The sequence below is a fragment of the Zootoca vivipara genome, chromosome 2, assembly GCF_965207765.1.
Source record: "Zootoca vivipara chromosome 2, rZooViv2.hap1.1, whole genome shotgun sequence".
Taxonomy (NCBI): domain Eukaryota; kingdom Metazoa; phylum Chordata; class Lepidosauria; order Squamata; family Lacertidae; genus Zootoca; species Zootoca vivipara.
In genome coordinates, this window is record NC_142584.1 from 8,773,126 (window position 1) to 8,799,946 (window position 26,821).

Genomic DNA, 26,821 nt, shown 5'->3' on the forward strand with positions numbered 1-26,821 from the left:
TCAAAGCACATAACCTGCAAATGCTATATATTAGCTTAAGATTTCTCTTGTACGGCTTCATCTTGTAAAGCTCAGGTGACACATCGGTTAGGAAGATTCGCTCTAACAAGAATGTAACAGATAACAGCAGCAGCAACAAAAAAACCCTCCTATTTCTGATTCTTCCCTGGAAGAACTACTAGGCCCAGAGCCACCTAGTGACTAAAGTATCGAATGACAGCCAACAGCCTCCGTCTTTAAAATGGACAATACGGTATTGGCAACAATAGGCTTGCCATACGTCAGGAAAGTTCTTGACATGTCCTGGTTTTCCAGTTGTAAAAATGGCGTCATGGAATCGGCAAAATGACAAGGAAAACGCGATGGGAAAAGCAGCGGGGAAAGCCCAAAAAGCTGGGGGGTTTGGGGGTCTTCCTAAAAAAAAATTAGGAAGGAAGTTGACTGTTTTTTGTTTTTGTATATATTTTTTATTACATTTTCTGTTTTACCATTTAAAATAGGCATTTAAACATCCTTAAAATATCACTGACTTCCTTTCTTCTCTTTCCATGGTTCATTTTGCATATCATAAATCCTAGCATATTTTACAAAAACTAAACCATTCAGTATTCCATTATTGCATCCATCAAAACACTGTTGAATTTATCTTAATGTTGCCAAAGTTTTCAAGTGTACACAATTTCCCCCCATGTATTCAATAAACGTTTTCCAAGCTTCTCTAAATGTATGTTCTTCTTGTTCTCTTATTACTACCGGTAATTCTTCTTTAGTTGGAACCTCACTTGTTTGCCAAGAATTTTACTGTTTGAAACATGGCAACCCTAGGTAACAACAACAACAACAACAGTAGTAATAATCAATGCTATTTTGCTAGAAAACGAGGTGCCGGAACTCACCATGAATGCCTCCCTCTGTCTCTTAGAATGGCAATGGCACACACCCGAGAGGTTCCAGAACCAAGTTCTGGCGAGTTCCCTCTGAAAAAAGCCAATAATAATAATAATAATAATAATAATAATAATAATAATAATAATATCAGCAGTTGGGGAAAAGGAAGACCTTGTTCTGAGACCTTGAATGCTCTCTGTCAATCAGAAGTAGACAATACTGGTGTTCTAGATGCACCTAACTTGGCGTACCTTCATATGACTTAGGTGTGCCAGAATTCTGTACAGAGCAACAGTTGTTTTGCTTGTCAAGCTATGAATAAAACCAGAAAGTCCATCGTTGCATCCTACAGCTGGCCATAACTTTAGGAGCTCTTCGTACAGGTACCATATTCATAGAGTTGCCAGGAAAGAGACCTTGGCGGTGGCATTTGGCTAACCCTGTATTTGAACATACTCTGTCAAGGTCAATATTGAATCCATTTGGAGACTGGTGGCAATGCTGGACCCTGCTTTGGGAAGGTGGAAGCACCAGAAGACAGTCAGTCAGTCCCTTTCCTTCTATGGACACTTTGTCTGTAGGCAGTGATGGAAATACAAATTTTGCAGAATTATTTTTGATATAAAGCAGCCCAATGGCAGGAAGTGAAGCAAGGTGGGATTAAGCACCATGCTAAATTCTCTAGAGAGAATGAACTGGAATTTGTTTACTGAATATTGCAAAGAGACAAGTTATTCAAATGTTCAATGTTATTTTGTATTGCTTTGAACTTAAGAAATACATCAGTATATAAAGCCTGTTACAAAAATCAGGATATGGATCTAGATTCAGGTAGTTGGCCGTGCTGGTCTGATGCAGTTGAAATAAAAAAATAGTCCAGTAGCACTTTAGAGACCAAGTTTGTTCTAGGTATAAGCTTTTGTATGCATTAGTCGGTCTCTAAGGTCAGACTTAGTTGGTCTCTAAGGTGCTACTGGAATTTTTTTAATTTTTCACTGCAACAGGATATGAATGTGCATGTGTTTCAGAAGTGAATCATTTATATATTTGAATGATGAAAAAAAGAAATGTATGTGAAAGAAAAAATCCAAATGGGAGTTGTGGATACAGATTAGCACTTGCTCCAGACGCAGATCCCCTGTGAATCAGCAGGCAGGCAAAATAGTTTTGGGTGGCCTATGTCATGGTCACTGCAGAGTGTCCAAGGTCTCTTTTGAATATGGGATAAATAGTTCCCATTTTCTCTGAGAAAGAGTTAGAAGTAGTGGCAAGGAATCAATGGAATATTGTCTGCTCAGCTCAAGGTACACTTACAGAAGTTGCTTGTTCATGTGTGTGCAGAGATTAAAGATGCTAATGAATAGTTGCTTGGAAAGGGTTAGGTAAAGCCTTGCCCGTGTCTAGGAAGAGAATGTTGCAGGGAGGAGAGAGTCAACATGACCTGAAAATCCCTAGCCAGTGGCATGCAGCAAAATATATTAAAAGTGCAAGAACAAAATAAATTCAGTGTCTCCTCTTCACACCCTGCAATATAGCTTCAAGCCTCCTTAAAGTCCCACTATTGCACTGTTCTGTAATAATGTTAATGGTCTACCTACCATAGCTTTCCCCCACCTAAAATCAACTTGCTTCTAGAAAAACCCTGTATTTATCTTAGATGACTTGCAGTCAGGGATGGCTGAATCTGACAATATTGGTTTCTCTGTCAATTTTCCAATCCTAAATTTGATCTGCCCTATTTCTACATATGCTAATGAATTAATATATGCATTTTGGGGGAAACGTTACCTAGTGAATGGATTTTTGCATGCAATTTTCACATAATAGAATGCATTTTTGTATGTTGTTTTCAGCAATGTACACATTTGTGTGTGCACGTTTCACTAATACAGTATAAAGGTTTTTCTAAGCATTCTTTGGCTGAAGAACAGCACCAGCTGAAACTTCAAAGGCAGCTTCACATATAATTGAATAGGCTTTTGTTTTTGTTATTTGTCTCTTTGTTGTTCAGCCTTGTGTTCAAATGCAAGATGACACACAAGGGCCTCAGGGAAAGGCTTCCCTGAGCCAAGTTCTTTGTTTCTTTTCTGAAATGTATTGCAGTTGTTTGTGTCCTGGTTTCATTCTGCTGAATATTACCAGTGATATGGAGCAGGGGAGGGGAAACACCTTGCTGAATAAATTTAAGTCAGTTGTAATGCATGTTACAGAGGAAGGGATGGGAAAGAATTTGGCAAGGGTTCATTTCTGATAACATGTAGATCCCCACAATAGAAATAGGGCAGGGAAATGATGCAGTAGGCCAGACTTTGGATAATTATTATTTCAACAGCTGGGTTTATTTAAGAATAACACATTACAAAAAAAATACAGAATTTCAGATCACTTGGAAAAAAACATAGAAAAAGGGTCACCAAAGAGCCTGGTATAAAAAAAAACCACAGATAGAGGAAAAAAGGTACAAACTTGTCTAGGAAGAGCACGACTTAAGGAAGTGCAATGAAATTTGTACAAAACTATTGTTTACAGGTAAAGAATATATAAAATGTTCCCTATCTGATGACAAAAATACAAGAGGACATTGCTTTATTCTTTAGAATTAAAAAAAATGGTACATCAAGAGGTATGTGTGGCATGTGAACTTAGTAAGTAGTCCTACATAATTTGCACCTGAATTCCAACTGCATCTCACCTTTGTTGGCCTCAGCAGGTACAGATACCAAGCACATCTGCTGATGTCCATTAATATAAGTCAGTGATGGCCAAACTTGGCCCTCCAGCTGTTTTTGGACTACAACTCCTATCATCCCTAGCTAACAGGACCAGTGGTCAGGGATGGTGGGAATTGTAGTCCCAAAACAGCTGGAGGGCCGAGTTTGGCCGTCACAGAATAAGTGGAGCTTACAGCGGGCCTCCACTGAAACAAATGGCTGCAGAGAAGTTGCACACAGTGGGCTGTGATATGGGCCAGTGGCATTGGAGAAGATCTTTGAGTGAACCAGAGTTTATAGAGTCCCTCTCATACTGAACTAGAAGTTACATCAATCAGTGAGACTCAAAGTGCTTTGGGCTCTGTAAAAGATCTCTCTGCCTGCTGCTAAATCTCAAGCTGCAGCTGGCAATGCCACTTACATTTGTTTCAGAGAGAAACTAAACAGATTCTGTATATTATCCTGCATTAGCACATAAAAGCAGGATTTGAAGAGGAAGCATCTCAGTGGAAGAGGTCCTCCACTTGGCATCATTAATGGCTATCTGGAACAGAAGCAGAAAGTGGAGGGCAGGAGGGGGGGAAAGGTCAGGATTTCAATTCAGCTATAGGAGTTTTAAACGGAAACATAAAAGAGCTTAAAACCCAGACACTTATTTGTTCACTGCTGCACCATTGAGAAAAGTTTATAAATATATATATGGTATCAAAACAGCTTACCAATTATTATAAAAAAATGCTTTAAACATCATATTGTACCTAAATTCTACAAAGGGTTTGACGATCAATAACTGTTCCATCCTCTTGTCAGATAAGCATTCCATCAAGCATGTAGCTGCTTAAGTTGGCTTGCAAATCCTATTCTGTATCAAGAATGCAATGTAACAGTCCTTCCTAATGTCAGGATTTCCTTAAATTCTGATAACAGGTCAATGGGGAGAGATGCTGGATTTTATAGGGTCTGACCCCAGGCATTTGGGCACAGGGCCCCAGAAGTGCCTCACAACCCAAAGCTCTACCCTTTCTCTCTGCTTCAGATTCCATCCACACAGCATGACTGTGTGATGAGGTCATAGAGGAGGCACCTAAAACGAAGGCTCTCAGTGCAGGGTGCCTCTGCCAACACATGACTCATCTTTCCAACAGGTGGGCAGCTGCTTCCGGATTCTGAGTTAGAAAAGAATTCACTAGAAGAAATAGATTTTAAATGCTAGGGAGATCCTCTGCTCGAGCATCAAAAAAAGGCATTGTTCATCTTTCATTTACCATCTCATCCTACAGAACTGAAGAGAAGGTCACAGTCATGATGGAAAATGTTGTAGCAAGCTGCTTCTCATGTGCTGGTGTCTATCAGAGCTTCCATTCTCAGGCGATTTTATTTCCACCTAATAACCAAAGAACTAAGGGCAATGCAACATGTCATGACTGCTGTGGGGTAGCCATGTTCTCTTCTGCAACTTATAGAAACACACATATATACAATCAGGTTTCCCCAGACACATATGTACATGCATGTTGTACCTCTACATGACTTTATTTGCTGCAGAAGACCACCTGCAGTAATTGTAACATGTAGCACTGCCCTTACTGAATGCCATGAAAGCCATTTTTCTCCATGTCTTGGTAAATGCAATACAATAGTACAAGTGCCCCACACAGTTGAAGCCTGGAAGGTTTCAAGTTGTTTGCAGAAGCTGGCCATTTCGAAAGGACTGAGACTGTAAAAAGAGGAAAACTCACTGAAGGTGAAAGTCAGTACTCCTCAGCATCTCCAAATGTCACTTGTAAAAAAAACAGGGTTCCAAGAGAGAGAAAGGCAAGTGTGCTTCTGAAATAGTTCCATGGCACACTGCTCCACGAAATATAATTCATTAATTTTTTATTTTTATTTTTTTAAAAAGAAAACCACACAAAATGTATTGTACACAGTCTTTAAGCTTCAGCAGGAAACCCATGCAGCCCACTTCGGAAATGGCCAAGAAGGGCAATAGCCTGGGTTTGCAGTCTCTGAAGGGGCTTGCTTTTCGCATGAAATCACAGCAGCTTGCGATGGAGGATCTCCCAGACCATCCGTTTTCGGAAGTAAGGCATATGTTGCTTTAACAAAAGAAACACAACAGCATCAACACTTTCTTAAAATGACAACAAGGTAATCCTTTGATATACACGGGCAAAGTGTAAGCCTCATACTGAGACAGCTATATTCCAGTGATCTGTTTTTAAACACAAAACCAGGGCTAGTACCACCAGATCTTGAAATCCATTAAAAAGTTATTTTTCAAGTTTGATCTGGTTATCCTAACCCCACATCCACAATTTTGCTTGTCCATGAGCAGATATAAGTGACACTTCTTTCAATTGCTACAAGCACTAATTCTGCAACACAGACTTGGCCTGCGGTTGGCAGAATGAGAATTTTGACCTCCAACAGAGGTAATAGATGAAGATAATTCTAACACAGTGCCATCATCCAACAGGTTCTTGTGCCATATTTTTTAAACATGCTGGTGGTAAGGTAACAAAAAACTGAAGAGTCACCATAAAAGTAGCTGTGGACCATTAATATAGGTTATAGTCCTGGAATTACCATAGGGCATAACTTGCTTATCCATATCATAAGGCTCTGTATCCAAATTTAAGGATCTTGCTACAGGGAGCAAAACAACTGCCCACATGCAGCTCCCTCTCTTGTGGCACAATTATTACAAGCTATATGTTCAGAATGTTATTGAAAACCACAATCTTGCAATTTGACTTGCACGAGATAAGCAAATATATGGGAAATTATCTACTTGGGTGTTCCGTCTTCTGGCCACTGAGCTTCAGTTTTCTTGGTTAAAAATTAGTTTGTTTGGGCACAATTAAGACTAGAAGACAGCACTGTGATAATATAAGCTAGCATTCTACCAATTCAGTGCCCACTAGCCAGGAGAGCCAACTTACCTGAGTGAAATTGATTGGTTTGTCTTTGGTAATGCAGTCAGCATATTTACAGGCAAACATCCCACAGTCACTTCCATTCATCTGTTGAGGAATCTCCTTTAAAAGACAAACAAACACAGCCCTCTCTATTTAGAAGACAAAAACCTCATGTTAGCTTTACCAAATAATTATGATATAAACTGCGCAAGGTAATGAAAGGTGCAAGAAACCCAAAGAACCCCACCATGCATGAGCGAGTCTTCAGAATTAATGGGAACAAATGAGCCAGTATTTCAGCCAAGATGAAGGCAAAGATAGCAAGACTAGAATACTTCCATCCTGACAAACAAGGAAAAAGATAGGAACAGAAATACAGTGGTACCTCGGTTTACAAACAGTCCCGTTTACGAACGCCTCCGTTTATGAATGCCGCAGACCCGAGTGTTTACATCCGGGTTCCGTGGCGTCGGATGTGCAGATGTGATCTGTCGGCACTTTGTGCACACGCAGAAGCATGCCTTCTGCTTCAGGGAGCAAGCGCCTACGTTTACGAACGCCTCTGTGGAACGGATCGCATTCGTAAACTGAGGTTCCACTGTATGTCACAGGCTCTGCCCATGTACAGAGATCTTTGGATGCTTGTAGTCACTCTTAGTTCCAACAGCTTATACAGGTACGTATGATCAGAGGCACCCACTCCTGCTCCCTTCTCAACCCATGCTCAGGACAATGAGAGAACTGCTGCAACTTGCTCCTCTGGCAAAGAAGCCACTCCATACTGTTTTGCTTCCCTTTTCTCCATCACTGGCTGATTTCCCCTGCTTTTTCAACTGAAGGCTAGAGCAGTGAGATCAGGAAGGGAAATATTCAGGAGCCTTAGTCTTATCTGTCAGAAGTGAGGCGCTATTGAGGAGTGAGGGGGGGCATTTTAAATAAAAGGACACAGGCCGGATTTAGAAAGCAATTGGGCCGGATCTGGCCCCTAGTTTGCCTACCCATGGCATAGAACCTCTAATCACAGACGATTGTGTGAGGCACATCACACCTTTCTATCTATGAAACAAATAGCACTATCTCGTTTCCTCACAGTACACATTATTTTCTTTGACACAGGCATGACTAACCTTTTATGGCCAAAGGGGTAGAATTCAAGGTTGGCAAAGCCTGAGCTACATATGCCACTCACATGGACCCAACCACACTACACACAGCTAGCTAGCGCTCTCTCTCTCTCTCTCTCTCTCTCTCTCTCTCTCACACACACACACACACACAGGCTCTACCCAAACTCATAAACAGACCACACACTCTTATATCTCTCTTATATCACTCACCGCTTAACTGGAGTGCTAGGGTCAAGCAATTTCTTCATCCCAGCACTGGGCTGAATAAAGAAGCATCTCAGCCCAGCGCTGCAGTGGACAGAAAAGGGGCCCAATTTTGCTAACGGCTTGGCAAGCTGCATCACCAGGCCAACCCTGATCTAAAAGTTACACTCAAAAACCTTAAGAGCCAGGCAAACCATTAGTTTAGGAAAGTGGATATAGGATAAGAGCATTTCAGACACTCATGTGGTCAACTATGTAGGATCCAAATACCTGGCTCCGTTTACTCTGCTGCACCCAGCCATTGGTATCAAATTCCTTCCGCTTTTTGTCGACGCTTTCCTGCTTTAGGTACTGCCTGCAGAGGATTGAAAAGAAGAAACACTTTTAGAAAGTACACAACCAGCAAAAAATGATAAAAACCCAATTAAGGAATTAATTTTTTGGGGGGGGGATTACTTTTAATTTCAGAATTGCTTCTCCTAGCCCAATTCTGGACTTTAATTCACTAACATACTAATTCATCATAAGGCACACCTACAGCAGAACACCAAAGGCGTGGAAAACGTCAAGAATCTGACTAAAGGGTAAATGACGGGACAGTGCTACTTTTCTGGAAAGAAAGCCCCCTGAAAAATGAACTCTGCATTGCACTTATCGCTATGCCCAAGTATTTTATTTTATTTTATTTCTAATCCTAAGCAATATTTGCACTAGCGGTCCCTATATGAATGGATCACAAAACACACTGAAACTCTTGGCAAAGATAATGTGGCAAGGATCTCCCGGACATGTATGTAGACATGAGAAGGACTTGCAGACAACCAGTAAGCAATGTTATGCAACCATTCCACAGTATGTGCACACATATCAAGTATTTTATTACATTGAGAAAAGGATGGACAGCTTACTATCAGTTTCAGCTAAATTTATGTGGTAGTTTACAACAGTAACAAGGTCTGGTTACATCTTACAGCTGAGCTAAGTATTATCTACTTTCAGGTGCCTCTAGAGAGTTTCAAACCTTCCCCTTGGAGATAAGCTACTAGGGTCTAGCATTTAACACGAGGTCAAGCAGCCCCAGTAGGATAAATACCATAACAGAGCAGGTCCACATCCCCCCAATGTTAAAAAGAATAAACTTTCCAATAGCTTGCTATTGGCTACAGCAGTTGTCTGGAACCCTTTTCCTACCACTTCCCCTAAATCCCATAAAGATTATAGTCCAATGAAATGGCAATGTTCTGGTTATTGAGGTAAGTCAGAAATGGCCTAATACATCACTTCTATGTATCTGAGTTCACTGCCCTCTTGATAGTCAATTTCAACTGCTGCTCATTCTTCCTGTTAATATATTGTACCTTGTTTCTAAAGCAAAGAGTTCCCAATCACTTTGGTTTTTTCCTCTTATGCATTCCCCTGTTGGATGAAAGACCTGGCTGCAGCCATAACCCCCTCCCCACTGCTTCTTATTCCAGATGTATGTAACTGTCACCCTGGTATATAAAAACAAACTCAGCTGCTTACACACAACACATAATACAGTGGTGCCTCGCTTAACGAATGCCCTGCTTAACGAAATTTCCGCTTAACGAAAAGATTTTTCGAGCGGAGGTTGCCTCGCTAGACGAATTCGTTTTATGAAAAAATTGTCTAGCGAATCGCGGTTTCCCATAGGAATGCATTGAAATTCAATTAATGCGTTCCTATGGGCAAAAAAAAATGCAAAAAAATACAATGCATTCCTATGGGATTTGCTAGACAAATTTTTCGTTATAAGAAAAGACCCGTGGAACGAATTAAATTTGTCTAGCGAGGCACCACTGTACACAATAATTTCCTCCTGTCTATTGGCCCTTCCCTTCTACACAGCCTGATCTCTCACTCATAGTATCTTTTCAAGCGCTCATATTCTCATGGTTCTTTGCTCAAGAACCATGCAACTAGTCCTGGGTACCCAACAAGACTGGGGGCTTTTACTTGAGCTGCAGCCCCCATGATATATGGCAAGCCACTTCTGAAACAGAGGAGAGTCTCAAAAGCAGCCTGTGATATGGCATAGGAGTCTGTGGCCCAAAGGAAAAAAATTCCACTGGATTCCCACAAGTTGTATTGGTTGGCCTACGGTAATTTGGGGGGTGGGTCCCTTTTTATATTTCTAAAGAGGCATGAAAGAGACAGCTCCTTAGGTATAGCAGGAGTATAAGCAATAACATTATTTGGAAATAAAACTGAATACACTTAAATTAAGACTTTGGTATCAAATTGATATTCTGAAAAATGTCAACTTCTCTGTAAGAAATTTCTCAAGATAGAAAAGCACATAAATATATCATATTGGGGGTGGTGGTGCTTTGGGAACCTAGCCAAAGGCTTATATCATTTTATAAATGACAATTATATAAATTTATAAACTACATAGGATTATATAGTTTCAACAACCTCTTAACTTGGAAGTTGAGATTCCCTCAAGGAATATTTTCTGCTGAACAGCATACAAATATTTTGAAGGTGACAAGGACACCAGCTATACGCCAAAGCACTACAGATGGTCTCTGAAGAGATGTACCTATATCTTGTATACACATCCCTCTGCATCTTCCTTTGTATATTAGGAGAGAAACTTAAAAAGGACTCACACACCTGCTTCATATTTCACTTCTTGTCCATGTCTGATCTCATTCTGAGCAAACATGGGCTAATCATTTTTGCCACGTTTTTACATAACAAAGCATACTTCTCGATTCTCTACATCGGAAGAAGGCATGGGTGGCATAACTAATTAAGGGCGGAAATTATATTTACATATGAAGCGGCATGATATCAAATCACACCATTAGTCCATCTATCCTAGTATTGTCCACTCTGATCTTTTAGCAGTTCTTTTGGGGGGGGAGGGGTCTTAGGCAGAAAAGTATCTATCCAAAGTATCTATCCTAGCCTGGCTACCTTAAATAACTGAGACTGCTGCCTAGGATCAGTCCCTCTATATGAATCTGGATGATTTTCTCAGTATAACCAGATTTTGAAAAATGGAATATATACATTTTTTAAGCCACAGGAGATTCATGGCATCCCATAAATCTCTCCCTTTTCTAAAAAAAGGGGCAAGCAAATCATTCAAAACTCACCAAAAATCAGGAAGCTCTAAAGATTGAAAGCATGAAAGGGTCACTAACCATGAATAGGACCTCGGTCCCCTCTTCCCGGTGTGATCCTCCCACTGCATTCAACCAATTAAAGCCTCCTGAAAGGAAATAGAAAGGGAAAAGCAATTACAGGAAGGGCGACAATCAGCTGGAAGCCGAGTCCCTGTCCCATTGCCCTACCTGTGCTGCTAGGCATCATGTGGTCAAATTTGCAGGGCTCCTGCTCTAACCATGCTGCCATGTCACCAAATCTGGGATCTAATTTGGCTTTCCCATATAATCAAGAGAACCCTTTGGGCTTTTATATAAAAGCAGATTTCCTTTGGAGAGGGCCTGCCAACATGAATGGGCTCAGGTGGCAAAAGAGCCACAACATCCACTTGCAGACACTGTCTGCCTGTTTAAAATCTTATCCATTTGGAGGGGGGGGACAGAGAATAGGTTGAGGAATAGGATTTTCTCAAGAACTGCTCAGAGGCTCTTGGATGAGTACCCAGTGCGGGTTTTACAGTCAAAATCACAAATACACGATTGCAAGACAGGCACATGAGGGGCAGAACTGTATGGGGTCACGGATTTAATCCTCAATCCATCTACATTACCCATAAAGGTAAAGGGTAAAGGGACCCCTGACCATTAGGTCCAGTCGTGACCGACTCTGGGGTTGCGCGCTCATCTCGCATTATTGGCCGAGGGAGCCGGCGTATAGCTTCCAGGTCATGTGGCCAGCATGACGAAGCCGCTTCTGGCAAACCAGAGCAGCACATGGAAACGCCGTTTACCTTCCCGCTGTAGCGGTTCCTATTTATCTACTTGCATTTTGACGTGCTTTCGAACTGCTAGGTTGGCAGGAGCTGGGACCAAGCAACGGGAGCTCACCCCGTCACAGGGATTCGAACCGCCGACCTTCTGATCAGCAAGCCCTAGGCTCAGTGGTTTAACCACAGCGCCACCTGGGTCCCTCTACATTACCCATAATACCACCCTAAAGAACCTGCTTACTATTTGGAGAACACTAGTTTACTTGAAACCCAGGGACCCAGGTGGCGCTGTGGGTTAAACCACTGAGCCTAGGGCTTGCTGATCAGAAGGTCAGCTGTTCGAATCCCTGTGACGGGGTGAGCGCCCGTTGCTCGGTCCCAGCTCCTAATGGTAATGGCTAAAACTTACCTTTATGTCATTTTCTAAGTTGCCTACTACTTTGACTGGCATTCTATATGAAGCGTCTTATTGGTCTATTTATGAACCTGGTTGGATTGTTTTATTACCGGTATAAATTTGAACCATTTTAGCACACTGTATATGTTGTGAGTGTTAAGATGCATGTTACTGTGTATATATTTCTTTTCCCTTTCATTATGATGAGTGCGCTGCTAACAAAACTTAACTAACAAAATCACCCCATGCTCCTAAGCCTTGTGCCAGTGTGTCGTGCGCCGCTGCACCGGTTCCATGTTAAAGGCAGGAACTCTGTTCATAAATGGTAGAGTATCTGAGATAGAGGTTAATTTTACCAGGGATACTGAAAAATGTACAAGTATGCACTGGTATCTAAAAATTCACAAAGCAAATTTTAAATATTTTCAAAGTTTTATCATTCTGAATTGCCTGCTTCATATTCCTGAATCAGCAGTAAAATATTCGATCAACAATTAAGATTGAAATTCCTCTCCAGGCCATTGCCACTTCAAAGCTACAAGGCAGTGCATTCTTAGACTTGATTAATTCCCCCCCCCCCATTTGTTTTCGGGAAAACTTCATACTCTTGCAACTGCTGAAAATATTGCAGTCTCTGATGCATATGTCCTTTTATTCTATATCTTCCTGGCATCTTTTTCCAAATGGAAAGGGCCATCAAATACTGGGTTACCTTAAGAACATTATACTCAGAGATCCAATTTCCAAGGCCTTTCTTTCTATTCTTGTTTGGTTTTCTATAGTCTGTTGTTGTAACTGGCATTTTACTTCAAACTTGTAAGTTGCCTTGAACACTTTTTAGTGAAAGGCTAGGGTAGAAATATTTTAAATAATTCAATTTCTTATAAGAACTCAAGAGGCTGTAGCTCAACAGCAAGTCTGTTTAGTTGAAGAAAACGTTTATGTCACTGCTATCTAAAAAAGTTGGAAGCTACACCTCAAAGAAACAAATGTAACATCTGCCCCTTGGGTTACCAGGGCATGCTTGCTGTTAGCTATCCCTTTTGATTTAGTCATTTCTTTATGTAATCACAGCAATAAAGATTGATTTTTATCCACCTGAAGGTCTTGCATTCTCTCTTCACCTTTGGGCTGCGAAAAACTTGAATATATTTAAATAAATTGGGACACTCACAACAATATCTTGCAAGCTTCAGTGTTGGTTCCTCCCATTGAATCGTAGTAGGTGATGCTTTTTTTCCTGAAGTCAATAACCTAAGTAAGACAGAACATCTCATTAAACCACGGACACACTTACAACTCAGAACTTTCTAGAAAGCATTTAGAAAACATCCAGCCTTGCTTTCTATAGAAAAAAAGAATTTGAAAAGATTAAGTCCTTCACCAAAGTAACTTGACCAAATATATATATGCTTCTCTTTAGTTTAGGAGTAGGGCTGGGCAATAACTGGGTTTCAATATTGCGAAATATCACCAGCTAAACTTTGTGATATATCAATATATCACAATATCCGAAATAAGGAAGGAACTACTGTACGCAGAAGCGAAGAGGACACTGTCCTGGCAACTGCTACTGCTTAAGTGTCTAAAAGCGATAAATGATGATATTATCAATCACCTCATGGTCACCTTCAGGAGCAGGCAAGCCAAAATGTATCCCAACAGGACTTTTGGTTTTGGGCTCGGCTACCAAATTCAGGACAATCCAGTGATGAGACATGGTGATTACAAATAACCTGGGAATGCCAGCAGGCCTGCTAGGAGGCAGAAGTAGCAGTGTCAGAAACAGCCTGCCATGACTGGTACATGTCGGCAGTGGTGGCAACAATTTGCAAGGCCTGGTGATGGCGGCACAATCAGTTGTGGTCTGAGAGTCCTCATGGCGGCAATGGGAGGGGGCAGCAGTAACAGCAAGACCTGGCAGCAGCAGAACAGAATGTGGCAGCCTGCGAGGCCTCATGGTGCTTTTCTCCATTTGCTCAATGGAATTTGCCAACCGCCCATTGGCGCCTCAATTGTCGAATGTTTCGAAGTCAAACAGTCTTCTGGAACAGATTATGTTTGACAACTGAGGTACCACTGTATTGCCAGCTCAAATATTGTGAAACAATTATCATGATGTGTACTTCAAACTGGTTTTGGACAATATATCGCCCATGCCTATTTAGGAGTTAATATCTTGCCCAGCCACACAAAGATATGGCTACATTTGTGTAGCTGAGCAAAACTGATATCTGCACAAACACACAGCCCTGTGGCAGTTTTCAATGTATGCACAAGTCTGTAGATCTTCATAGCCACTGAGCTTTATGAAAATGTCAGCTCACAAGTACGCTACAAAAGAGGAGCCACTGTGATATTGTTCGGAGCACATTCCAGAGAAGCAGAAGCGAGAATGAGAACTTGGAACAAATAAACAAAACACCCCCAAACCTGTAAAATATACTCACTGCTAGGCACCAGTGGACACCAAGGTGAATAGGCACCAGCAGGATGTCAACAGAAAATACATCCACTTTTTTAGTCCAACGCTTCACAGCTTGGTACCCAGCAGTTTTTAACTTGGTGAAGAAAAATGTGTTGAATGCATGAACCGTTGGAAAGCCCCTCTGTTTACTTCTTTCCATTAGCATATTCATGTAGAAGTTAATTATCTGAGGGGGAGAGTAATACATGTTAGGAAACGACAGAAATTTTCAAAATAGCATTTTTTGCATTCAAGAGGGAAAAAAATATTCATTAAGCAAATGGTGAAAGATAGCAAGCTATGAACCCTGCAGATATCTGCTGCTGCTGCTTCTTTTTTTAAGGGGGGATTCTTCATTAGGTTAAGGATGGCAAGTACTTCAACACCCTTTCAATTCTCTAAAATAATATGCCTATATAGTAGCCTGCACAGAGAATTTTGCAAGCTAAACCTATTATTTGCTGCTGAAGGTGCAAAATGGAGGAGGTGGGAGGGATCTGCAATTGGGGGGGGGATGATGAGCACGAGTCCCTCCCCTGCACCCCTTTCTTTCTCTGTGCCCTCCTCCTTTCCCATTTGCCCAGGTTCTCAGAGGAAAGAGGGATCATGGGAGGTGACAGCAACTGGGTGTCTAGTAAAGGACGAATATGTAATCCATGTGCACGAGGCTGTGCCAGGCAGTACCCCGTGAGGCTGCTGACCTCAAACTGCTGCAAGGCTGATTGATTTGTCTTTTTCAAAAAAAATCTGACTCTTTTTATGAATGCAGATTGTGGCCATCTACACCATGGACTAACTCATGTTTCAAGACCAGGATATTATGAGCCATGATCTTGATGTGCGTTGGAGCTGTCATTCCTAGACCAGCTGATCTCCCAAAAATGGATAATTATGAGGACCGATAATTATACTGCCTTCAAGTTCCAAGGCAGATTGCCTGTGAATTACCAAATGTGGGGAAGGACAGTGGGAGAAGGCTATTTTGCCCTCATGTCCTCTTTGCTGGCTGCATGCAGGCTTCTGGTTGGCTACTTTGTGAAACACGATGCTGAACTAGACAGTGATTTGGTCTGATCTAGAAAGGCTCTTCTTGGTTTATTTGGAGATTTTAAACAAGTACCAAACAACTGCAGCGTACAAAAAGTGAAGATCAGGTTACCTCATCATTGAGCCAATTGAGGTGGTTAAGAGTCTGAATATCTTTCCTAGTTATTGTCAACCGGAAGGCTTCGCTCAGCACCTCATCCTGGTTCCCGCTTCGTAGTACACTCTTTATTTCCCTCTCCATTTCCTAGAGAAAATAAAGAGAGATGCATACAACAAGTAGTTTTGGCTTTTCCAGCTGGAGAGCTTTGCCTGAGATAACTAGTTACATTTGTCTCATCGCATAGAAAGGGCTCTAGAATGAGCAGAGCCTGGAATCATGGTCTTAGTAGCTGAGCTGTGCTAGTTTGTGGATGGCCCCGCTAGGAGGAGGAGCCTGCACAAACAATTCTCCAAAAACCACTGTACATAAACCAGCATGTCATGTGGGCAGGCTAGGCTAGATCACTTCTCCCCATGGTTCGTTTTCTATGTGCAGAGGTGTTCTGTTTTGTTTTTTATTAGAGCACAGCATTCATGCAATCTCCGCAAACTAGGATCTCAAATACTGTAGTACAGTCGAGGAGCAGCTTTATCATATAATCACAGCTGTTTCTGTAGGTTATCTCTAAAGCCTGTCAAGTTTTTTTTAACATTTACATTAAAAAGTCTACCTCTGTAATTTCAGGGAACTCTTCCTCCCCATCAGTGGTCTTCTTTTCTTCTGGCACAATCGTGACAGGAATCTCCTTCTCGAGAGGTACTCGCAAGTGTAAGTTGACTGAATCAGGTACCAAAAACTCCTGTTTCTGCAGCCTCTGAAAGACACACCCTTAAGATAGCAACATCTCACTTTGCAACTTCAGTGTCTCTCTTATATTTGCACGTATGAGTCAGCCAGGCAATTTTAATTTAGAATCCAACTTCACCAGTGGAAAATATAATGGAGAAATCCTTTGTTTGACTTTAATAGGGTTTTGATCACGTCTTGGTCCATAACTTGCTTATCAATTTACAATTCAAAGCAAGACAGCCGAGTCTTACAGCCTTTAGGTGTTGCAGCCTTTATTATCATTAGCAACGACAGGCATGTAACTGGAGAAACCAGGCAGCCTTCCCAACTGTGATACGCATTAAAAAATAACTGAATTCATTTATGGGAAGGCACCAAGTTTTGTTTTTTATTGTTCTTTGTAATATTTGATAGGAAGAGCATTTGTAAGTCTGATGGAACGTTCAATAAACCAAGATTGTTTATTAAAAACACACACAAAATGCATTTGAACATCTTACCTGCTTCTGCAATTGCAATGCCAAAGCTTTTTGCTCTTCTATCTGTCGCCATCTCTCACGGGCTCGGGAATCATATACGCTGGTTCTAGAAACATTTTTGTACGCAGCAGATTGAGAATTCAGCATTAGCAGCAATGGATGTATGCATCATTGCCACTTTCAAATATAAGGCATTTGAGCATTTCTTTAGGCTCCTGATCAATTTTTATGGCAGAGCCACTTTGAGGTGAAGGATGGAGAGGGCTGGGTCAGACTGACTCCTTCTGCCAAATTGAGATACCTGTAAGTCCTGTTGGCACAGCCACACCAGCCCCTTCATGCACCTTTGTATGAAGAGAGAACTGAGCTGTGTTTACCAAGGAGAAAAATTTGGCCCTGGGTATCATTATTGCTAGCATCTGGTTTAAATGTAAAAAAAGTCACCTTTACCCCTTATGAAGATCTATCTTATGTACATTTAAACTATGCAACCAGATTACACAGAAGGCCCCTTGCCTTCTACTTATGTAGAAACCATTCACAAGTGTCACAAAGGCCATAGAGAGCTGCCTAGTCTTACTGAAGGGCTTTATTCTCTCTCTTTGAGGACAGCTTTGGTAAATCGCAGATTACCGAGATGAAAGGGTAGAATGTGAAATAAAAATTCTTCATGTCACAAGTGAAATTAGGTTACTACTCCCAATATCAACAGCACTTACCCCTAGGGGATATGATTTTTTTTTAAAAAAATTAAAATTATACTTCATGTATATTTAATTTTAGTTTGCATTCATTTTTGTTGTTTCTCTTTGCTTTTGGTTCACATGTTCCACTGTGTATGTTCTTGTTTTAATTAAATAAAAATACTTTAAAATATTACAACTGAACATTCGGAATTTACATTCTACCAGACTTTTCCCAAAACTAAATTTCCTTGCAGCTAGCAATGGTCAATTCTCTGGCATTCTCTATGGATCCAGACCTGCAGGCTATTCTTGGGGTAGTCCTGGCTACTCCCCAGAGCTATGCTGATGTTTAGAAGGGGGTTAGAAAAGCAGCTTCTCTCTTGCATTCAACAATAATAAAACCATATCCAAACTGACTGACAAGAAGCATGGGGGAGAAAGCTATTAGGTAAGTATTTCATTAGCAAAAAATGGGGGGGGGATCCAGAATTTTGACAGCTATTTCCTATAGGAGTTCAGGGGTATCGACCTGGCAATCTCCACATGTTTTTTGACAGCAGCTTCCATCAGCCCCAGCCAGCATGACTAATGGTCAGGGCTGATAAGAGTCATAGTTCAACAACATTTGATTGTCCTTGTTACAGATCATGGCTGTTGGGAAGGCAGCAACAACAGCCTGGAAGCTGTGTGCTTAAAGAGAAGGCAAACTCTTGGAGATATTGGATATGATGACTATATGAAACAAATGCAATCATTAATATTAAAAAAATGAAATAACTTACAATTCTTTGATCCACAATTCAGCCTCAAAGAAAGGTGTGCTGAAAGAAAAAGAATACAAGAAACTGAGAATGTTATTCTGTGGGAAAATAGCCGAGAAGAATAAAGGGGCTATTTGTTACAAAAGTGGCAGGTTCCCTGTCTTCTTTATCCAGAAGTCCTGCCTTTTGATATCAAGTTTATATAGCTTGAAATATTTTTTTAAACTTTTTTACATAAAAAAGTTAGTTTTAGAGCATTGTGTGACATACGTACATGCCCCAAATAGTAGAAAGTACATATATTCTCATGCCTCCATTTCTAAAGGGTGGCAAGAGTGAATATTTTACCCTGTCCTTAATCCTAAACCCAATACCGTAGTTTCAATGTGTCATTCTACTGATAGCGCTCTATTCAAGTAAGTTTTGTGTTTAGGGTCTTCAGGAGAATCTAGGCATCTTGGATTCCATGGTGCCTCTTTGGAAAGGAACCTTTATTACAGCATTGTTCTTAACTGTGACACAGGTATAGACACATATAATGTTGTTCATACATGTACCTCTCCTACAAATAAAATAAAAATGTGCTCCTATTGCTCAAGGAAGGGAGCAATCACGCATGGTTGGCAGGTCATGAACATGTGGGCACCATGACAAGTTCTGCTACTACAAGGTCATTTGCATCCCTTATTCCGATTGATGGGTTAGTGGGCAGAAGACATCGGCCACACGATACCCAAAAATAAACCTTTTTCAAAAAAATTTTTTACATAAAATCTATATCAAAAAGCGGGTCTTCAGGATAAAAGGGGGCGGGACGTCCATTAATTTTAATCTGACAAATAGTAGTCCCCGTTCTTCTGAGGTGGTTATTTTAGCTGAAATTCCACTGAACAGTAATGACAACCTTGGGGGAAAAAGTGACAAAGAAGATTGGTGGTTGCTCAGTCCAGCTGCACAGCCTGCAATCAAATGAAGAGAAATTTCAACTTAAAGGGACACTGGGGAGCCCCGAGGGGTGAGAAGGTTGGAAAGGGCCATGAGGCTTGCCTAAGAAAGTGCAGACAGGGATGCAGTGCTGGGGATCTCTCACAAGATGGCACTGCAAACAGGCTACAGGAGAAGCCGGTGGCAGCAATGACAGAAAGATCTCTCCCTCTCACAAACACACTCACTCTCTTACTCTGTCAGAGTAACAGTCTACTTGTTCAGCCATGAATTCCCTGGCCATTAACATACATTAGGCACATACTGCCACCTACAGAGCATATTATATTGAATTTCTGTGCTCTGCTTTTGTATTGTTTTATGATGTGTTTTACTACTACAGTATTGTCCATGGCTTGAGATACGCTGTGATGTAAACCACAGTCTAGGGCTTGCCGATCAGAAGGTCGGCGGTTCAAAATCCCGTGACGGGGTGAGCTCCTGTTGCTCGATCCCAGCTCCTGCCAACCTAGCAGTTCGAAAGCACATCAAAGTGCAAGTAGATAAATAGGTGGGAAGGTAAATGGCGTTTCCGTGCCCTGCTCTGGTTTCGCCAAAAGCAGCTCAGTCATGCTGGCCACATGACCCGGAAAAAGTGTCTGCTAACAAACTTCGACTCCCTCGGCCAGTAAAGCGAGATGAGCGCCGCAACCCCAGAGTCGTTCGCGACTGGACTTAACTGTCAGGGGTCCTTTACCTTTACCTTACTACTACCGGTACATTATTATCCATGGCTTTAGATACCTCTTTAATACAAAGTGGTAGCATTTAAAATGTTATATACACAGTATCTGCATCTATAAATACCCTGATCCCTACAATTTCCTGCCTCCTAACTTTCACAGCCTGGAAGCAGAAACGAAATGTGATTGTGAAGTTACAGATTGAAAAGCAAACCAACAAAAAAAAACCTCATGAAAATGATAGTTGCAGATCAGAAAAAGTGGTCAAGATGCTTTGCTGGATTGAAACCCAAAATTTCTGCCCAAAGAAGGCCACGATCTAGCTGTGGTCTGATCAGAATCTTCACTGAGTAGCCAAGCTACTACTACAAGCTGCCATCTGAGCAATGTCTAACCTATCTAATAACAGAGTTAAAACCCACTGGCAAAATAAATTTAGATAAGAGAAAACACATAGAAAGCTAAACCAACAGGCCCAAATCCAGAAGGGACAAAAGTAATGCTACAGTCCCATTGGGCAATAAATGTGTTGAGTGGAATTCAACCTCACCCTATGATGAACATTCCCTCTGTACAAGCATTTTAGCTTGTCAGGCAAAGCATCCTACGTCTTCTCTACCACTGCCTTTCATGGGTTTGCCCGGACCTCCCCCCCTCCCCCCCCCAGGTCAAGGGGGTGCAGGAAGGAGAGAGGGAAGCCCTGCTGGAAGTCCTTGCACAGGGCTTCTTCCATTTACGGAGCTTGCTAAGGTGAATGTAACTAACTTGTCCTATCAATTTCAATAGGACTTAAACACAACTTTCTCCATTAGAACTTTTATCCCTCTATTTCGCATCAAGGGGAGCTCTCAGTTGTGGTCCCCACAAGGAAGACACTTACCTTGGTGCTGGAGATTTGAAGTCTTGGCCATTGAGCATTATGACAGAGTCAGATCCTAAATGAAGAACAAGCAATATTAGATATTAATCTTTATGAATGGACTTCTTTAAAACAAAACCATACCATCCGGATCCTCCCCTTTTTTTTCCTGGGTTATCAGTTTATTACACGATTGTACATAATAATAATAGTTAATATAATTAGCCTTAAGTTGCAATCCTGAGTGCAGGCCATCTGAATGTGGAAATTACTTCCACGTAAACAAGATTGGGAATGGATTGCAAGGAAACATATAGGCCATCTTACATATATGTTGGAACAATCTGTTAATGATCTTCAGAAAGTAAAAGCTAAGAAGGGCTGAGCAGGGAGAATAGTCTAATTCTCATCTATTGTTTTCACCTTCAGCATGCAAATCCAATGCTGACACACTATTTTGCCGAGCTGCTGTATTGGTGTCCTTGGGCTCAAAGGTAACACGTGAAGGGAAATTATGGACTGGATGTGGCAGTGGTTTGTGCGAGTGTTGCTCCTGAGTCCTGAGAACACCAGATGATTGGTTGCCTGCGGTGGGGCAATAAGCTTCAAAAGGTTTCCTACTCTGATTTTCAGCTTCTTTCACAAGGTTTTTATTGGAACCTGCGCATCTGGGTCTGAAAACAAACAAACAAACAAAAAGATCAGGGCTTCCACCAACGAACTGAAAACATGAGGTAGATAATGAGCTAGCAGCGTATTTCAGAGACTCACAGGTTGAGAGACAACAATGAAGAGGACTTTGAGACTGAGCATTTCTTCCCTGTAACCATTTGAATCAGTTGCCTGTAAATCTCTTTTTCTTCCTCTCGAACTGTCTGTGGAGAAATAACCACACATATTTCAACCAGCCAAATAGTTCAATCCTGGCTCTGCAGAGACATGCAACATACTGTAGTATAGAAAGAGTCCACATATTTATCTACTTGACACCAAAGGTTTACACTTTTTTAAAAAAAAACCAACAAAAAAGCAATAGTTTAAACCTCTGTGTCAAAGACATACATCTTGAGAGGCAAAATTCTTTTTATATATTATTTAATACACTGCTTAATTCCAAAATTCACAAACCCCAATATGCAAGATGAAACCAAAGGTCAGGGTCAGATGCTCTAAAGATTTCAAAGAAAAGGGTTGTAGAGAAGAATAAAATGCCTCCTCCCAGCACTGCAAGAATGTGAACAGCAAAACATAATAGTGTATGATTTGGCTTATTTGTTTGGACACATCTACTAATTGGTCTAAGGGCACGTCTTCACATCTGTAGATTTATCTTTCTTCCCTACTCATGTTCTCTTCCCCTTTCCTTTATCCATCTTTCCTTTCCAAGGACTCCTCTCCCAAGTACTTCCCTTAGTCTACTCATCCCCTGATTTTTCTACTACTCTTAGCCTAGGCCCTTATCTCCCCCACAACCCAAGATCAGAGAGATCAGTCAAACGTAGTCAGAGACGTGCGCATGTCTAGCAAACCCTTCTGTTGTAATAGGGAAATTAAGCCAAATACTATGAGAGATGTCACCCCCAGCACAAAACAATTGGGGGGGTGTAAATCTGTAAAAAGGTGGTAAAACCCACGAGAAGTCAAAGCATAAGGCTCCTCACACACAGGAAACTTTATTCTCTCTCCTTTTTCCTTTTACCTACCTCTTCTGCGGTGCTGATGGATCTCCTTTGGGATTTCTTGGGACTTAGTAAGCTCCGACGACATTGAGCACTCCATGATGGACTAGTAACAGACTTAATTGGAAAGGATTTTTCAAATGCAGAAATATGGCAATGGTGATTTGATTTCCCTGCAAAGGAATTTGATGTCGTACTGCAGAAAAAGTTCAAGGTATTAGATTAGTAAGCCAGTACTATAAAGCTATTCAGATTTTTGTTTTCCCTGCTGCATAAACCCAAGCAGAAAGCCAGAGCAACCCTATTCTCACTTCCTCATACTTAGGAAAAGTTAAAAGGTAGTGCTGCTTTTCTCCTCCTCTTGAAGAGAATAACTTCAGGCTCACTGTGACAATCCATCTTCTTCCAGCAGATGGGGAATATTCTGGAGCAGGCTTTCGTTATCATTAAGAATTCCCACCCCACAATTTTCTGCTTACAATACAAAAATCAAAATATATAAACTCCACACACTACCCCGCCCAACGCACTGCTAATTTTTTTAATTGTATGGATACAGAACAAAATCTAGTGAAACCTAATGTACCTTTGACTTTTGCGTGCATCAAAATATACGCTGCGGTTTGCTCTAGGCTTCTGTAAAACGGGACCCAGAGTAGAATCACAATTCCTCCACTGCCCATTAGCACTTGTTCCAAATGGTCTTTGCACTCCTGCTGCTTGATACCTCTCAGGGGATGGCGGTCCTGTGAGAAAGAAGCATTCAACAATACAGTAAATGAAAAGCCAACCGATTCACTCCAAGTTATCCATTACAAACAACCTAATTGTATCAAGCATGACAGGACTTCAGAGGAGTTCCGTGGATGTACTTGCATCTCCCTAGATAGTATCAAGGAACTAAAAAGGCTATAAAAGTTTCAAATGAGATCCCACCAGTAAAACTGCAACAAGCCCGCCTCACTATTTAGCAAGTTAGTTTTTGAAAAAAATGTATTTATTGAAAATTTTCCAACACACATATACACACACATACACCATACAAAAGCAAAAATACAAAAAACACAAAAAACAAAAGAAAAAAGAAAAATATCAAAAACAAAATCTCTAACTTAAATCTTAATCAACACCTTTTGGACTCCCTCAACCTCCCCCCCTTGGGTCCCTGTTAGAATATTACTTAAACAGTATTCATTGTAATTTTACTAATCTTACACATTATTTTATCAATTCTTTGTTCTTATTTTCAACCCATCTTTCATATCTTATTGCAATCATCTTTATCTAATATTTCAAATCAAGTATTTCTAATTTCCTTTCTTCATTCTATAACTTTTTCCCTTCTGCCTATAATTTTTATTAACAACGAATCATCATTCTAACATTAACTCTTAATTCAAACATTTTTCCACATCCATTATAGCATTGCTCCCCCTCTTCCACCATTCCAGATTTTCCAGAAGCTTACAGCGAAGTCCATATAACATACCAGTGTAGGGTCGTTTCAATCATCCATCTCTATTCACATTTAAGATCTATTAACCCACTCCCACCCTTTCCCACAGCTTCCACAAAACCCTTTCCTCCCACTTCTGCAGTTTCCCACCTATACCTTTCTGTCTACCTTCCCAGGGGGTGCCCTGTCCTCCCTCTCTCACTGAGAGGACAAGAGCCCTCTCTGGCTCATCCTTGAGGAGATTTTGAATCCAGTCCTTTTTCTGTTCCACATCTCCCACTTGTAGAACATACTGCCATTCTTCTTCTTCTTCCTCTTCCTGTTGTACCAGTTCTTCCTGTGTCATAAAAATTTTCAATGTTGGTGCTTTCTTTATATCCTCCACATCCAATCTTTCAACTTCTATGTCAAATCTTCTTTCCGTGCTGCTTTCTCTGTTCACCTCTCTTGGTTTTTCGTTGTGTTCCCGCGACAAAGCGCATTCCCGCAACGCGTTGGTGTACGAATTCAGTCCTTTTCTTATGTCACTCAGCACTGCAAATATTTTTTGCCAAGGCTGATCTTTTCCAGCTGCTAGGTCTGAAGCCATCTTATCTGTTCCAGTCCCGTGGGAAACCCACCAGTCACACTGCAGGAAATGGGGGAGGGTTTATTCTGAAACATTGTAATCCATTTTGTTGCCCGATCTGGTTACTTCCTTTTTTAACCTCATCCGTGGCCAAATCTTTCAAATTTTTGAACTTTTCTTAAAATCTTTTACTCACGGTTTCCAAATTTGTTTCATTTGTTGCGAAAGAATCCACTGCGTTCTGCCGCCGGCACGAAGCTTCGCTGCTGCGAGGGTAACGATGAAGCTTAAGATGGCCCCCACGACTTCCACCCCGCTCTTCCCCGGGCTCTTCTCGAGCTTACCGGAGAGTAGGAGAGTCGGGATCAGGGCACTGCTAAGCACTTTGTCACCATAAAGCTCAATATGGGGCTCTTTTGGGCAGCCGCGGCGCTTTCGCGGCTCCCCCCCCCCCCCGCAGAGCCGGATTGTCTCGGAGCTCGAGACAAACCCCGCCGATCGGCGCTTGCAGTAGACCGGAAGTACCACTACTTAGCAAGTTAGTTGCTCAGGTTGTGGACTGCAGCCTGTTCTTTTAAGAGTACCTGCATGATTTTTGGCAACATAATCCCAATTAACAGGTACTCGGGAGGAGACTACTGGTTAACCCAAGGCTGGTCACCTGGCAGCCCATATTCCAGACTGTATTGAACTATAAACAAAAACATAGTAAAAGGTCTTCCCAGGTTTATTCATACATTTCAAAAACAAAAGCATTTCAGTTTAATATTACGCAGGAAAAAACCACAAATGAACAACCACACCCTAGGCCAACCCCAATCTCTCTCACCACCAAAAGAACACAAGTGAATAAAAGAGAACCTGATGTTGATATCAAACCCCACATATATCAAGTAAAACAAAAACATCGTCACCTAACCCCACCTACCCTCCCACCCCCTACCCACCTTGTTTCCCCTCTTTCTTTCCAATGTCTCAACAAATGAAACTAATTTACAAAAATGATACATGTAAAAATGTAAGAGAGAGACACTGCATATACCTTTATGTTCTTAAGGAATATTTCGAAAGTTTCAAATGCATTCCTCTATACAGTAGAAGTTTAGACTCGACCATAAACTATAACAAGGCAGCATGTATAACTTCACCAAAGGAAATTTCACTGCAGTGTTACAATCAGCACATGTTTTAAAAGCTTTTAATTGGTTTCTCAAGTGAACCCAAGTCAGCCTCGCCTTACCTGAATAGTAGCCGAAACTGCAGGAAGTATTTCCAGTCGGACAAGTAAGAGGCCTCTCCAGACGATCAAACTTGTTTGATGAAAACTGCACAAAAGAGGCCATAAAACCAGAATATATTCAAAGGAAGGATCACATCTGGGGAAAATGTGTGTGTGTGTGTGTGTGTGTGTGTGTGTGTGTGTGTGTGTGTTTTCATGCGTAATAGAAGGACCGTGCAACTTATTATCATTAGCTACAACAATATAAGTGAAACTAAAACTGAAATACAGTGGACGCTTGGGTTGCAAACATGATCCATGTGGGAGGCACACTTGCAACCCTCAGCGTTTGCAGCCCGCATCTGCATGTCTGCGCACAAGCAAGTCGCGATTCCATGCTTCTGCGCATGCATAAAGCGTGATTTAGTGCTTCTGCGCATGCACGAGCACCGAAACCTGGAAGTAACCCGTTCTGGTACTTCTGGGTTCAGCACAGAGCGCAACCTGAAGCAGCTGTAACCCGAGGTATGACTGTATACGAAGAATTTTGCAACTTTAAAATATCCTAAAGAAAAATTGTGCAAATGTAAAGAATGGCACATTTAGGATACAATGCTGCAGTCAAAGTTTGGAAATGCTGCAGAACTAATCACATACCTTTGGCCAACTAATAATAATGCCTTTTGCTTTTTCTTCAGCCTTCCTACATTTAAGCTTAGGGGGATTATGCAGTAGTGAGACTTTATAAACCTCAACATCTTTCTCTACAGGAGTTCTTCTTTCTTTCTTTTTGACAAATAATCATAAATAAATAAGAATAAAAATGTGCACCCCACCACTGAGACCCTTCCATTGTAACTATCCAACCTCCCAAAATTTCAATATCTATTGCGATGGTTTGACCCATTTCCATTTGAACAGTACAAATTCTACACCCTCCATATCTCCTAAA

At 41.2% G+C, this 26,821-nt stretch overlaps 1 protein-coding gene across 7 annotated transcripts in view; it reads right to left on the minus strand.

The window, feature by feature from the left end:
• Positions 1–3,202: 3,202 nt before the first annotated feature.
• SENP1 (SUMO specific peptidase 1) overlaps positions 3,203–26,821 on the minus strand; it is a 28,676-nt gene continuing 5,057 nt past the window's right edge. For 4 of the 7 annotated variants that reach the window (XM_060272094.2, XM_060272095.2, XM_060272093.2 and 1 more), the window contains 15 exons: positions 25,891–25,975; positions 23,213–23,372; positions 22,651–22,822; positions 21,719–21,822; positions 21,371–21,621; positions 20,969–21,023; positions 18,443–18,481; positions 16,996–17,080; positions 16,377–16,520; positions 15,779–15,910; positions 14,603–14,806; positions 13,327–13,406; positions 8,119–8,203; positions 6,542–6,637; positions 3,203–5,695 (listed from right to left, as the gene is read on the minus strand). In XM_060272094.2, the coding sequence (XP_060128077.2) occupies positions 5,633–5,695; positions 6,542–6,637; positions 8,119–8,203; positions 13,327–13,406; positions 14,603–14,806; positions 15,779–15,910; positions 16,377–16,520; positions 16,996–17,080; positions 18,443–18,481; positions 20,969–21,023; positions 21,371–21,621; positions 21,719–21,822; positions 22,651–22,822; positions 23,213–23,372; positions 25,891–25,975 (1,755 nt within the window). In that variant the 3' untranslated portion in view covers positions 3,203–5,632. Of the gene's footprint in view, positions 5,696–6,541; positions 6,638–8,118; positions 8,204–11,024; positions 11,093–13,326; positions 13,407–14,602; positions 14,807–15,778; positions 15,911–16,376; positions 16,521–16,995; positions 17,081–18,442; positions 18,482–20,968; positions 21,024–21,370; positions 21,622–21,718; positions 21,823–22,650; positions 22,823–23,212; positions 23,373–25,890; positions 25,976–26,821 lie in introns of all 7 variants that reach the window. The other 3 variants (XR_015947933.1, XR_015947932.1, XR_015947931.1) reach the window with 1 other exon arrangement.